The following is a 16,131-nucleotide window of genomic DNA, read 5'->3' as shown; positions in this document are numbered from 1 at the left end:
TGATGTATGATTTCAAATATGGTTGTGTAATACTGTACATATTAAAGTGGGAATTTTTTGCAAGGCTTATTTTTGCACTTTTCATGGCTAAGTTTGGAACTGCAAATTGAAAATACGACTATTCCATGAAAATATTTTAAATCAATAAGGGATTTGTCATTCTATGTATTTCATTACATGTGACATGATGTCAAACATAATACAAGTTTATCTTGCTGCTACTGTCTGTTCAATTAGCTTAGATTCTTGTGTTTTTAAAAGATATTTGAAAAAGTAAAAAATTGTGGTCAGTCATTAAAAAAGTGGAATTTGAAAAGTATAAATCACGTTGGGTCTAAGACTTTGACCACAATTTTTTATGACAGAAACATTACTACCGTCTGTTTAATTAGCTTAGATTCTTTTTTTTAAAGATATTTGAAAAAGTACAAATTTGTGGTCAAAGTCATCAAAAAAGTGGAATTTGAAAAGTATAAATCACGTTGGGTCTAAGACTGTGCTAACACTTTAGATGACTTTGACCACACCACAATGTTTTATGACAGAAACATTACTACTGTCTGTTCAATTAGCTTAGATTCTTTTGACCACAATTTTTTATTTTTTCAAATATCTTTTCAAAAAAGCTAATTAAACAGACAGTAGTAATGTTTCTGTCAAAGTTATTTTATGATATCAATTTCTGACAAACACATATATTTTTTTTTTTGGTAAAATGCTTTTTCGTAACCGTATGTAAGATTTGTAAAAGTAAAATTATCAACAAAATTATTGCAATGACATAATAAATCGTCGGTCACAACTCATAGTGGCGTAGAGTGATTTTTCCAAATTTTCCGTTTCACATACACGTAGTGGCATAAATGTTTAGAGTTAGCTATATCCTATAAAAGTTATTCTTTGTTTATTGTTAACTACCGTAAAACCCCGTCTACAAGCATATATGGTGTTTTTTATGAAAGCTAAATTGATTCGAAGCAAGCGTAAATATACCAATACAATAGATTGGTCTTAAAATAATACTTGTTTGTATATGCTTGAATCCGTAATTTATTTGCTCAAATTCCCTCCATAATGGCGCTTGGATTAATGTAGCTTTCATCTGAAGCACTCTATATGCTTATAGACGGGGTTTTACGGTATTAAAGATACAGATTAATAGTTTGAATCTTAAACTTCAATTTCGAGTATCGACTCCATTATTGGTAACATATCCTTGAAAAACATTTTTCTCAGAAACGTAATTTGTCCTTCACGTACACCACTATGTGTTGCGACCGACAAAATGTATCCATACTCCATCACATGTTCTGACAATATATTTACATGTAGTGTCAAGAAACTATTCAGGTTACTTCAAATGTTCAAAATAATGAATACCTTTCTGGTTTTCCTTGGAGGACACATACACTTTGACTTGAAATATTTATTTGTTACACAAGATTTGAGTTGCTTCAGTGCTCAATGAAAAAGTCAGTTACGTGCAGCAAAAAAAGGTTACCGTATTCCACCTAATTGGCCCCTTCTCTGATAAGCGCCCGACTGAATTTTTCAAGTGACAACTGTCGAAAATACTTTCTAAAGTTTAGGATTATGATGATTTTGATCACTGTATTTTGAATGTAATTACATGTTAAGGGAAGGGGTATGAACGTTTGGACAGTATTTATTGTGGGACATTAGAGCACATCAGACATATCGAATTGCATTCTGAAAGCGAAGAATGTCCTTCTGATATCAAATAATTTTGATTTTTGAAATTCGCAATGTAATACACATTTTATGGCAAATCATTAAAAATTTATATTTTTAATATTTAACAGTACTGAGTAAACTTTATAAATCTGATGATTTATACTTAAAGTGTATGTAGGTGGGATGAAAACCCGACGATCAATTGAAAATTTTGACCTATTGAAGATATGGATTTTTTTCCCAAAACACCAAAAAAAATTAGGTCTTTTGGGAAAAAATCCATATCTTCAATATGAAAGGTCAAATTTTTCAATTGATCGTCGGCTTTTCCTCCCAGCTACATACACTTTAAGAATATATCATTAGATTTATAAAATTTACTTGAGGACTGTTATATATCAAAATTTGAAAAATATCAAATTTTTATAATCTGTCATAAAATTTGTATTATATCGTGATTTACAAAAAATGAAAATTATTTGATATCAGAAAGACATGCTTCGTATTCAGAATGCGATTCGATACGTCTGAGGTGCTCTCATGTCCCATAAAAAATACTGTCGAAACGCTCAAAATGCTCATTCCAGATCCCTTAATTCCCATTTATAACTTTCATTTCACAATTTACAAGCACCTCTGAATAGACTGACTTCAGTGCCCTGGTGCTAATTAGATTGAATACGGTAGCCTGAACTGCTGAAGGAGTCATAGTCCCATTTCCTAGCTGATCATTTCTTTTTGAAGACTTTGATATGGGTATATTCCAGCACAAATAGTTTTCCTTCTTCAGTGATCGCTACATCAGTAGGGTGACTTACATCATTGGTAATGCATCCCAGGTACTTGCCATCAGTAGAATAGTGGTAGATACCACTTGTGTTATTATAACTTTGGCTTGCTATTAGGAATTCATCATCTCCATTGAAGTATGCACCTGTTGGAAGCCATGCCTTTCCAGGCACTGGAGCACTATTGAGTGTGTGAAGAACTTGTCCAGTACTAGTCAGGATCTGTGTGCAACGCCCACTGCCATTGCTAACAATAATAACATCTTTCCTTGGTGCTGCACTAATATACCAAGGTGCTATTTTCACCGTAAAACTGCCGACATGATCTCCAGATTGTTTGTGAATACTTATATATTTGCCCGCTGAGTCTCCGATGATAAGATGCTTATCATAATTCATGGCCATACCTGCAAGTGAAGAAGTCTGGGACTGTTTCTTTGTAGGGGGAGGAGCAACTGCTTGGAATTTGTGTGTCAGTTTTGCAGTAACGTCAAAGACTTTTATATAGGGAGATTTGTCAGTGACAAAGATCAAGCCTCTAGGAGTGGTCACAACACTCCTAGGTTGTGAGATACTTGAATCCAGTTTAACATCAATGTTATGTTTGAATAGACTGTTATGGCTGAAAACTTTGACCTGAGCAGATCCACCATTAGCTATGGCCATGTCTCCAGAAGAGCCATGGTAAAATGCCATCTTCAAAGCGCATTCTATGCCTGACTTCTCACATATCTGACTTTCTTTGATCCATGCACCTGTAAGGTCTTGTTGAAAGTTCTGTTCATGTCCAACAGTGACAGTGCCCAGCATTGGTGTTTCTACATGATCACTGTTTGGTTCAAAATGTACTTGACTCAGTGATGTGTCTATAGCACATGGTTTGATGGTAACCAGTCTATGCATAGTATCTGTAAGAGGAGTGTACATCGCTGCTAAGTCATAGGGTGATCCCTTCTCAGTTACATGGGCTGTCACGGCTAAAGCTCTTTCCAATTGCAAATGTTGTGATTGAAAGGAATCCCTGTCCAAATTGATTTGTGACGTGTGCTCACTTCCAATTTTATCTATTTCATCCAAAAGTTGCTGTTCCTTTTGCTTTAAGTTAGTTAGAAATCTGTCCTTGATTTTCTTTGCAGTTTTCTTCACCTCTATCTTTGCATCATCTATTGATTTGTTCAAATCAGCATCCACTTCCTCAATGCCTTTAATTGCTTGATGGACCTGTTCAGCAACTTTTTGGCATTGAGAAGAAAGAGCAGAAAGTTTTTGTCCTTGTACTCCAGAAACTTCCTCAACATTCAGAAGCTTATGTGTAGAAGGTGGATGATCTACAACACTACAATCACGACAGATTAGAGCACCACAAGTCTCACAGTAAAACCACATGACTTGGCCAATATGTTTGCTACAGTATTCTTGCACTGGTATTTTCTCTATATCTACTTTACCCGACTCGATATCGGCAAAGGGATGCACCACATGTCCTTGCAGAGGCTTGAAAGTATTGTGCATCTGTACACATCCAGTACACAAGTAATGTCCTATACAATCCATACACTGAGCCACAGCAATGTTATCTGGCTTTTCACAACAGCTGCATGTAAGCTTCTTTTTTGTAAGTTCTTTTTTCATCTCTCTGACTTTTTTCATTCTGGCAATGTAGAAATTGCCTCTGAATCCAGCTACACCTCCTTTTGGTAAAGGAAACGTTTCCTTGCAGACTGGGCATTTGATTTGGTTAGTTAATTCTTTTGCCCATTCCTCAATACATCCAAAGCAGAATGAATGAAGGCATGGTAAAGCCTTTGGCTTCTGAACTGGACACAAACAGATGCCACATTTAGTCAGATCTTTATCCTTCTGATTGAGTTTTTCTTGCTCTTCTAGTAGCAGGTTAGACATTGCCATTTTGATTCAAAGGTGATACATGTAGGAGTGTTTCCAATTTTCTTTTTTACACAGCTATGAAATACATTGTGTGATCTTGCTACTTAAGGTGGACTTTGCAACTGCATTTTGTCTTTGTTATCAGTGTGCGAAGAAAACTGTAGTCTGAAAAGCTGCCGTGTGTAGCTTCTGTTTCATTTTGCAAACTTTCCGATGTATGTACTTTTGCCCTGTGCCTGATCTTGCTTAGTAAAGGTGGACTTTGCAACTGAATTTCATCTTTTCTTATCATGCACAAAGAAAACACCTTGGTCTGTGGCGGACATATTAAAAATGAATTTAGAAGAGCAGCAACGACACCACTACATTACATTCCAGATGTTAAATCTACATCATATGCAAAATTTGAGGAAAAATGAACGAGGCCATTTTATTTTAGGGCCATTTGTCTATAACTGGTCTTTACATGTAGCCCTCTGGAGAGAGTGCCCGTTGAGGGCGCTATAACCCCCATTTTAGGAACAAAAATGTGATTTAAAAAAAACGGCCTTGTGCGAATTTTCTAAAATTTTCAGAGTATGTAGTATGAACGAACATGTAGAAATATAATCAAGTAGTTACCCTACCTGCTCTTCTCCGAAAAAATAAAAAGTCCTATACCTCAATGATAATGAAACCTAGGTGATAAAACCATAACATGAACAAGCTGCCATGTGTACCTTCTGTTTCATTTTACAAACTTTCAGATGTATACTTTAAAAAAAAAAAATACTTCATTTGGGTTCCATACCTTTATGTAAACTTATGAGTTCCAACCAAATTTGACAGACTGATGTTTACAATATCCAAACCTTTTTTTCTAAAAACAAGAAAATTAAGGTTAAAAATGTGGGAGAATTTGAGAATGGTGGATTTTTCTTCTTTTGGGGGCACAAATTGAAACTGGAATGAGTACTTTTTTTTCAATTTATTTAGTATTATTCAGTTGGAATTCCACATTTACATGTTTTCTGCTGAAGTGTACATTTTATTGCATGAGTTGAATGAAAGAAAAATCATTTTGATTCAAGAATCAAGTTCTACTGTAGGCATGTTTAGTTGAAGCAGCTAATTATGTAGCTTTTATACTATGGTGTTGATATACCAATTTATGTCCACAAGGGTCGTTGTTTCTGTTTTGAGTGTTTCTATACTTTAATTGCTGAACATGAAACATAATTTTGAAACTTTACTAGTAACTTCACAAGAAACATCAGTCTTATCATATTCTTCTATTGTAATCTCAAGCTTATCTCAGAACAGTACAATTTGTTTTTATAATGATTGAATCTTTGACATTTTAAAAACATAAATTTCTCGAACAGCAACTGTAAAAGGATGTTTCTGGAAAATCAAAGTTTCTACCTGTCGGGTAATGCACTTTAACCCACTTAGGATGAACCTGTAATGATCTCATGACAATTTAATAGTAGTAGAGATATGAATATCATTTTGATGTGTTATCATCAAAGCAAATAATGTTGATATCATCTTTGTTTGCTTTGCTGAAATATTGTTCGGCATATGAGGGTGAATTGTATTAAAGTGACACCGGGGATGAAAGTTTCCATTTTACATTGAGGGGGTTTACTGAAATTTTAAGAGTATCCATAGTTTGACTTGGTGATATATGGTACATCTGTAATTTAACTTGAATAAAACAGTTGTGCAGCATTATTTTCATTTTTGCAACATTTTGACACCATTCATCAGGATCTCTTTAAATTTTTTGTCAGCACTTACAGTACACAAACTTGAAGGTGTATTAAAGGGAACTCTGGCTGTTTTTTTTAAATCTTAAAATGCTGGTACAGTTACAATACAAGCCCAATAAAATGTATAATAACAATCCAAATAGGGGTTCAGGATCACATAAATGACATATGATCAATGTAATGCCAAATTATGTCAAAATTAAGTTTAAATAAATACTGTAGCAGGCATGAGATTTTTTCAGCTGATCAGCTGAATTCAGCTTTTTTGAGTATTCAAATTTATGCATTTTTATTTATGTGTATGGCCCGGTGTATGGTCTCTTAAAGAGGATAATTGTGCAGTTTAAATGTTTACATTCAACGTCATTTCAGAAAACAGCTGGAGTTACCTTTAATGTATACCTTTAATTTTATGTACTGTATATATGTAAGAAAAAAATTAAGAGATCCTGATGCATCGGATGCATTTTGGTGCCATCTGCAACCACAAAAAACTGATTATTGATAATTTTATTTTATTTTGTTGTTACTGCATACTTGGGTGTGTGTGCTCCATCAGCACCCCCTTGTATGCTTATGCAATACCATGGAGAATTTTTAGTATTTCTGTGGTTTGATATGCAAAAGAAGGCCAGGCAGTCGTGGGTTATAAAGTATTTTTTTTAACATATCTGCGGTCCAGGTACACAATCCCTCTTCTACATGCCAATGACCAATTCGGCCCTGATTTGGTAAAATGATCTAACTTGAAATTAAAATCGCTGTTTCGAGAAAAAGAGCTTTAAAGTTTGAACACTTGACGTTTTTCTTTTTGAATAAAATAAATTATTAAACAGATTTAATGTCTTAGAAAACTACAAATCTCATTATTTGGTGGCATGGTGGTGATTTTAGGATGTCACCAATGGAAAGAGCGCCCTCACATTTCCCATGATATGGATTTATCTCAAAATGTCCAGATTTCAAGTTAGATCGTTTTACCAAATCAGGGCCGAATTGCCGTCTTGTTGTCATGACTGTTGATCAGCCAAGCAGCGTGGTTGTTTATCGCTTCTGTGTTTACGCTCATGTTAGCTCGAAGCACAGGCCACAAAAGTAATAAAAAAATTACTTCAGAATGTACAATTATAATAGTCTATTTTATTATACATTACAGAGAGGTGCACACATGTTTACCTATGGAATAGAGAATGCCTGCCGCCTGTGGTTCCCATGTATTGATTCCTACTCAGAGCCGTGTACATGGAAGCTTGAATTCACTGTAGATGCAGCCATGATAGCAGTATCATGTGGTGATCTTATTGAGACTGTCTACACACCTGATATGAAGAAGAAAACATTCCATTACGTGCTCAACCTGCCAACATCTGCGGCTAATATTGCTTTAGCTGTGGGGTGAGTAGTTGTTGTTGTTGTGGTTCAGAAAATCCATTTGAAGTTAGAAGAGTGCTGTTTGATCTCAATGAGATATTTAAAATGTGACAAAAACAATGTATCAAAATCTAGCAAATACCGTATTGTCTGTAATAAATGCCGGGGGGCGTTGCATTTTCCAAATGGGGGGGGTGTTTATTGGAAGTGAATTGTCAGTGAAAAAAGCTTAAAAATTGGGTTCAATTGCCCGATGGTGCTCCTGTAGAAAGGAGGGACTTATGACTATACCAACCCATGGAAATCAAGTGGAAAATGACATTTTCGTGGTAAATACAACAAAATTATACCCGTAAGTGCAATCTGGTGAAATTTTACCATAATTAATACATGTAGATAGAAGTCATAATAGGTTTTGTCCATGCAATTTAGCAATCATCAATGACATGACTGATACAGGACATGGCATGCAAATGTTTGCATTTTTGTCAATTTTTCACGGAAAAATTGGAGGGGGGACGTTTATTAGAGGGGTAGCTTTTATTACAGACAATACGGCACAAAGAAAAAAAGAAGTAAAACATGAACAAAATTAGTCACCGTCTATTTAATTAATTATCAGGGTACTATGTCAGCCATGCAAATGGAGAATTAAACACTAGGATAAACTGCTGTTTTTGAGCTTTAAAATAACACCTTACATGTTGAAATCAGATACAGCAAAAAAAAATTATGAGGCAAAACAAGCTCAAATTTCTTTTTATTTTCTTTATATTTTCTCATCTTCTTTCATTGTTTACTGCTAATGAAGCCAGCTGGTTGGTTTTGATGTGATGGGTCACAAATTCAAATTTGATAATTAGTCCAAACCAAACCATAATGAAATTTAAGCAATATTTGCTCAAGAGGATAAGGCCTTCATTTTTCCCCAAATGAGTGATTTTTAGTTTTTCCATGTTTACAATGTACTTTGATGAAGTAAAATACCCAGCAAAACACAAAATTACGTGCTGTATTTTGTGACATTTAAAAAATAAAAGAAAGGAATCTCAGCATGCTGGGATTAACTCTCTTCACGCGGGTGTCGACTGCAGACGACATGTTTCAAATTTTTTTTATAAAATTCAAAAATTTTAGAAATGTAAATTGTCATGACCATATTTGGAATCAGCATGAAAAATGCATTAAAATGAGTACAAACAAGCCTAGTATTGGTTCAGTAGTTCTTAAGATAGCTCTTGATATTTTGAGAAAATATTTCAAAACTTGAACTTTTTATATTGAAGCGCATGGCTAGCACGCAGAGCAATAATGCTCTTAATTGACCAACTATATATTTATATTTTCTACCTTAAGTCCATTTGAGGTTCTGGTGGATCCATACATGCCTGAAGTGACACACTTCTGTTTACCTAAGCTTATGCCTCTACTGGAACATACAACAGAATATCTACATCAGGTGAGTTTCCATGCATAAAATCCCGAAATAGATGAGGCCACATGTGACGATATTCCCAATAACACGATTTGTAAATGTTAATGCTTATCCCACCCAGCATCAACTGCTAACAATATCCATGATTTCCAAATTCAACAGCCTTACACCTGTCTTTATTGGATTGCTTTTGCATTTGCTATTCTCATGGTTTTTTAGCATATTTATGCTTATTCCATAAATGACGATATCTAAATTTTAGGTGTTCTTGTTTAGCAAACCACCAATCGGCAGGCTAAGATATCAACTTAAGAATTACAGCCCGATATGTTGAAGGTTTGCTATGTCGAAAATAGGTTCGCTATCAAGTTCACTAGGTTGAATCTAACTCTAACCCTTACACTAACCATATAGCCCTAAATATAACCCAACCCTGACCCTAGCTAACCTTATTTCATATTCAACATAGCAAACCTTATTTCCGATATAGCGAACCTTTGACATATGGGTGGACACCAAATTAACTACCTTCCTGCTATACAAAGCTCCACTGCATTTGAACTTGTATTGATTCTTGTTTGATAATTATTATATTTTTAGTTATGAAGTTGTTTTACCTTGTTATCTCTCTACCCTTGTAGGCATTTGACTTCCTAGAAGAAAGCCTTGGTACCCGCTATCCATTTAGCTATTATAAGCAAGTGTTTGTTGATGAGGCATTTGTGGATGCTGCTGCTTACATGTCAGTTACTATCTTCAAGTAAGTGATTGTCATAATATTGTACTTGAAGTACATTTCACTATACTTTGAACGTTCTCAAGTACTTCAGTAGATGTGCCTCATAATGCTCTGGATTGATATATCATTATCCCTAAGGCCAACAACAACTTTTTTTTTTAAACAAAAATTGAAGGAAAAAAAAAGTATAGGCCCTAAATTACTTTTATTCAAGCTTGGAAACCGGAGAAATACTGCTACTGAAAGTAGTTGGATTACATTTGCTTCTTTTGAACAGCCATTGAATTGGTATACATTGCTAGCTGGGTTTTTTACGTTTAAACAGCCAATTTTGTTACAGTTGACCCATTAACGGAAATCAATTAATTCATACATGCATTCATGTTGCTGTACAACTGCTTAAACCTAAACACCATGTAACAACCTTAAACATTAAATGTTGTCTTTAACTTGCTTTGCCTTTTTTGCTTCCACAAGGCCATATAAAAAATTTATAAAAAAAAGTCAGACCAACCAACCTTACCTTTTTGGACCAGTACAACCAAACAATTTTTTTTTTTGCCTAGTATTGAGTCTTACCAAAGAAGATGTAATAATTGTCTCTGGTCTTACATATTAACATTGCAGTTGTCCAATATAGAACGAAGGATGCAAACATGGGTATTTATACGTGAAATGCTTCATTCTTCACCAAATTATGGAAAACTCAGGAATTTTGATTTTGATCATTGATTCCAGACAAGTCAAATATCATGGACAATTTATTGGCATATTGATTATTGCCATGGAAATGATAGATTCCAGAAATAGTGATTAACGCAAATGTGGTAAAAATAAGTGTAAAACAGATCAAGATGAAGAGATGTTAAGTATTTCGTCTTATCTATCATTCTGAAATGTCTGTGATTAAGTCATCAAATTTAAAAAGTGAAAGTCTTTGGGAACCCTGAAAAGAAAATAATCTACACAACTACTTACTATTCTGTCATTCCATCACACAGCACCAACTTGCTTCACTCTTCACGCATCATAGACCAGACTTTCCTTACCAGACGTCTGATGGCCCAGGCATTAGCAGAGCAGTTCTTTGGATGTTTCATCAACCCAGAGACATGGTCTGATGCCTGGTTAACTAAAGGCATATCCAAGTATTTGACAGGTCTGCTACTCAAGAAGACATTTGGTGTCAATGAGTATAGATATCATATCAACAGGGTTAGTACAAATGGGCTATTCCATTTCAAAACCACTTCAAATATCTTCCACAGAAGGAGTATGAATTTCAAATTAAACAGCTCCATTTGAATTTTGTACACCCTTTGAGAAAGATTCAATCTTCTACAGAGGGAGGGTAAGTTTCAAATGGAGCTGCCTAATGTGTTCATTCCATTTGAAATTCATGCTGCCCCTGTTGAAGATATTTCCAAAATCTTCCACGGGGGAGTGTGGATTTTAAATGGAATTGCCCAGTGCATACATCTAAGCAGTGCCCTCCCTTAGAAAGCACCCCATGTGAACTTTTGAAAGCTGGATCTGTTTAAGCACCTCGTTTCATGCTCGTTTAACACTGAAAAGGGTAATAAGTGCTGGTCAAGTCATGGCAAAATCATCTCAGCATTGAGTTGCAATATAGATGTGGCATAATTTGCTTTAGGCAACGAAAAAAAGAAACCCTGTCTACGGACGGACAGACTTTTAAAGTAGGGTCGGTCGGTTGGCCTTCTTTTTTTTTTTGAAATGACCCAAACAATCACCAAAATCTGTAAATAATTTGCAATTTGAGAAAATACAAAAAAAAATTGTTCCTGACATTTCCAAAATTTGGGACGGCATTCATTTGTACAGGAAATTTTTTTTCCCAATTTGTTCAAAATCTGGGTCGGTCGGGCCCGTAGAACAGGGTTTTCTTTTTTCGTCAGCCTTATGGGTATTCTATTTCCTCGAATAACAACATTGCTTTGCATTTAAAAACGCCCAGTTTGACTTTCCAACTATGGTCATCATTAAGCACCCTTTGACAAAATTAAGCACCTGTGGTGCTAATTAGGTTGAATACAGTATTGCAAATTGACCTAAGTGGATGAGGTTTGAATATTTTATGAGAACTAGATGAGGTTTGAACATGTTATAAGAAGATCGGAAAGTTGTATATTGAAAGATCTTTCAATACCATTACAGTAAGAAATTCTATTAAATGAAGACAATGTGCCAATTTCGATGTCCGCAAAGGTCAATACAAATGTTGCATCCCATAATCGCGATCCCTTTAGGCGACTTTTTATGCTTGAGTGATAGCAATATGAGTATTCATCATGCTGCTTTCATTCAATTACCTTTCCAAGTATTATAATGTATGCATTTTTTTATAACAGGAACTCACAGACTTGTGCAATTATGAACAAGAGATAGGCGGAGTAGTCTTACACACAGACCCCATCCAACTGCCAGGGGTCAAGGAGATCATCGGTACTGGAAACCCAACTGTAGATGAGGTTAACACTGGTAACAACCTGTATTTCCCAAACAAGCATCCTCATACTATATCATGGAAGTATATGGAGATGAGAGAGATCAAGGCACATCTGGTGATGAGGCTTATAGAGCTGAAGATAGGACAAGATCTGATACTTCAGGTGAGTGTATATAGTGTTATCAGTAGCATGGAAGTATATGGAGATGAGAGAGATCAAGGCACATCTGGTGATGAGGCTTATAGAGCTGAAGATAGGACAAGATCTGATACTTCAGGTGAGTGTATATAGTGTTATCAGTAGCATGGAAGTATATGGAGATGAGAGAGATCAAGGCACATCTGGTGATGAGGCTTATAGAGCTGAAGATAGGGCAAGATCTGATACTTCAGGTGAGTGTATATAGTGTTATCAGTAGCATGGAAGTATATGGAGATGAGAGAGATCAAGGCACATATGGTGATGAGGCTTATAGAGCTGAAGATAGGACAAGATCTAATACTTCAGGTGAGTGTATATAGTGTTATCAGTAGCATGGAAGTATATGGAGATGAGAGAGATCAAGGCACATCTGGTGATGAGGCTTATAGAGCTGAAGATAGGACAAGATCTGATACTTCAGGTGAGTGTATATAGTGTTATTAGTAGCTAGGAAGTATATGGAGATGAGAGAGATCAAGGCACATCTGGTATCTGGTAATGAGGCTTATAGAGCTGAAGATAGGGCAAGATCTGATACTTCAGGTGAGTGTATATAGTATTATCAGTAGCATGGAAGTATATGGAGATGAGAGAGATCAAGGCACATCTGGTGATGAGGCTTATAGAGCTGAAGATAGGGCAAGATCTGATACTTCAGGTGAGTGTATATAGTATTATCAGTAGCATGGAAGTATATGGAGAAGAGAGAGATCAAGGCACATCTGGTGATGAGGCTTATAGAGCTGAAGATAGGGCAAGATCTGATACTTCAGGTGAGTGTATATAATGTTATCAGTAGCATGGAAGTATATGGAGATGAGAGAGATCAAGGCACATCTGGTGATGAGGCTTATAGAGCTGAAGATAGGACAAGATCTGATACTTCAGGTGAGTGTATATAGTGTTATCAGTAGCATGGAAGTATATGGAGATGAGAGAGATCAAGGCACATCTGGTGATGAGGCTTATAGAGCTGAAGATAGGGCAAGATCTGATACTTCAGGTCAGTGTATATAGTATTATCCGTAGCATGGAAGTATATGGAGATGAGAGAGATCAAGGCACATCTGGTGATGAGGCTTATAGAGCTGAAGATAGGGCAAGATCTGATACTTCAGGTGAGTGTATATAGTGTTATCAGTAGCATGGAAGTATATGGAGATGAGAGAGATCAAGGCACATCTGGTGATGAGGCTTATAGAGCTAAAGATAGGGCAAGATCTGATACTTCAGGTGAGTGTATATAGTGTTATCTGTAGCATGGAAGTATATGGAGATGAGAGAGATCAAGGCACATCTGGTGATGAGGCTTATAGAGCTGAAGATAGGGCAAGATCTGATACTTCAGGTGAGTGTATATAGTGTTATCAGTAGCATGGAAGTATATGGAGATGAGAGAGATCAAGGCACATCTGGTGATGAGGCTTATAGAGCTGAAGATAGGGCAAGATCTGATACTTCAGGTCAGTGTATATAGTGTTATCAGTAGCATGGAAGTATATGGAGATGAGAGAGATCAAGGCACATATGGTGATGAGGCTTATAGAGCTGAAGATAGGACAAGATCTGATACTTCAGGTGAGTGTATATAGTGTTATCAGTAGCATGGAAGTATATGGAGATGAGAGAGATCAAGGCACATCTGGTGATGAGGCTTATAGAGCTGAAGATAGGGCAAGATCTGATACTTCAGGTGAGTGTATATAGTGTTATCAGTAGCATGGAAGTATATGGAGATGAGAGAGATCAAGGCACATCTTGTGATGAGGCTTATAGAGCTGAAGATAGGACAAGATCTGATACTTCAGGTGAGTGTATATAGTGTTATCAGTAGCATGGAAGTATATGGAGATGAGAGAGATCAAGGCACATCTGGTGATGAGGCTTATAGAGCTGAAGATAGGGCAAGATCTGATACTTCAGGTGAGTGTATATAGTGTTATCAGTAGCATGGAAGTATATGGAGATGAGAGAGATCAAGGCACATCTGGTGATGAGGCTTATAGAGCTGAAGATAGGGCAAGATCTGATACTTCAGGTGAGTGTATATAGTGTTATCAGTAGCATGGAAGTATATGGAGATGAGAGAGATCAAGGCACATCTTGTGATGAGGCTTATAGAGCTGAAGATAGGGCAAGATCTGATACTTCAGGTGAGTGTATATAGTGTTATCAGTAGCATGGAAATATATGGAGATGAGAGAAATCAAGGCACATCTGGTGATGAGGCTTATAGAGCTAAAGATAGGACAAGATCTGATACTTCAGGTCAGTGCATGTATTGGGTGATCAGGAGGGGTCAGGTGTCAAGAGAGGCAGTGGTAAATTTATTGATGATGTCCATCATTTTGTCCTGGTATGTTGTGTGGTGCACCATACATATACTTTTTAAGGGGGAAATATCAAGTCTTCCTGCTGATCTGTTCTAAAAAATGATTTTTTTTTCACAATCTGTCCCATAGTCAAAGCAACTTTTGGTTTGAAATAGGCCAAAAGAAGGTACACTCTACAATTTTTTTAAATATTTTCTGCCCAGTAGATGAAGCAGGTATGCTTGGTAAAAGCCATCTGAAGGCCCTGGCTAATGGCAATCGGTACTGAGCACTAGAAAAGAGAAACTCCCATTAGCTTTATTCTATTTACAGGGTATCAGAGAGAAGGGCACGAATAGAAAAGCAATACTCAATTTTCGAGATAAGTAACAAGGAATGTACATGTGTGTGGGTGGGCAAGTGGTTGTGAATGTATGAGAGAAAGTGTTCCTGAGAGGAAAAAAGGAAAAAAGAACAATTAGATAGATTTTGAAGATCAGAAGGAAGTGTCCTATATGCTTCGCCCTAGCAGGGCGTAATCCAGCGACCGGTGATCAATCCCCACTGAGTTCTGATTTTTTTTCTCTCTCAAAATATGCATATCGTCAGCGTGCTACGCTAATTGCCTAAGTCATTTTTACATGTTTCTCATTTGCAATTTTGATTTTCTGAGTAATAAACCCATAATTAATCAATTTTCCAGTCGCATTTTTCATTAACTTGTGAATACATCTCTTTGATGTATTCCACAAGTTAATGAAGAATGCCCCTGGAGATTTGATTAAATATTATATAGGTTTATTACTCAGAAAATCAAAATTGCAAATGAGAAACATGTAAAAATGACTTAGGCAATTAGTGTAGCAGGCTGACGATATGTCAGTTTGCTTGAGCCTCGAAAACATCAGATTTTAAAGATGTGCAAATGAGAGATATACAGAATGCAGAAATGGGAAGAGAAAAAAGAACTGAATGAGAAAGACAAGAGGAATTTGCAAAAGCAGTATGATGAGAGGGGACCTAAATATGAGTAGTTTATGCTACCTACTATATTCTGTTCAGCTTATAATTTGTGACAATTATTCAGTTTTTGTTACTGCCCATGTCAATAAATTCCCTTAAGCTTGGGCCTAAAAACCCGACCGACCCTAAAAATAGGCCCGATCCTAGACTTTTTTTTTTCTTATATTTTGTAAAAAAATGTAAAAAATTGAAATTTATAAAAAAATGTTTAAAAAGTTCCAATTTACGCAATTTACAGCTTAAAATGTGTGATTTTTTTTTTTTTTAAATTGCCGACCAACCTACCGTAATTTTTTTTAATGTTACGCCAATCAAACAATTATTTTTTTAGGCCTTGTGTAAATCCTTATGACGCTCGCCAGTCACACAAAGCACAGCTAGTGTAGGTGCTGTGCCAACTGCATGCACACCATTTTAATTAAATCTATATCAATCCAGGACCAGGCTGTTAGGAG

At 36.0% G+C, this 16,131-nt stretch overlaps 1 protein-coding gene across 1 annotated transcript in view; it reads left to right on the top strand.

The window, feature by feature from the left end:
* The window catches only part of LOC140165835 (transcription initiation factor TFIID subunit 2-like), an 88,448-nt gene that overhangs the window by 36,493 nt on the left and 35,824 nt on the right, over positions 1-16,131 (top strand). The window contains 5 exon segments of the mRNA XM_072189156.1: positions 7,281-7,519; positions 8,852-8,954; positions 9,572-9,690; positions 10,671-10,884; positions 12,042-12,302. Of these exon segments, the coding sequence (XP_072045257.1) occupies positions 7,281-7,519; positions 8,852-8,954; positions 9,572-9,690; positions 10,671-10,884; positions 12,042-12,302 (936 nt within the window).

This window comes from Amphiura filiformis, chromosome 12, assembly GCF_039555335.1.
Source record: "Amphiura filiformis chromosome 12, Afil_fr2py, whole genome shotgun sequence".
Classification (NCBI taxonomy): Eukaryota; Metazoa; Echinodermata; class Ophiuroidea; order Amphilepidida; family Amphiuridae; genus Amphiura; species Amphiura filiformis.
Note: the sequence above shows the minus strand (reverse complement) of the source record. Positions and strands in the feature narration are given on the sequence as shown.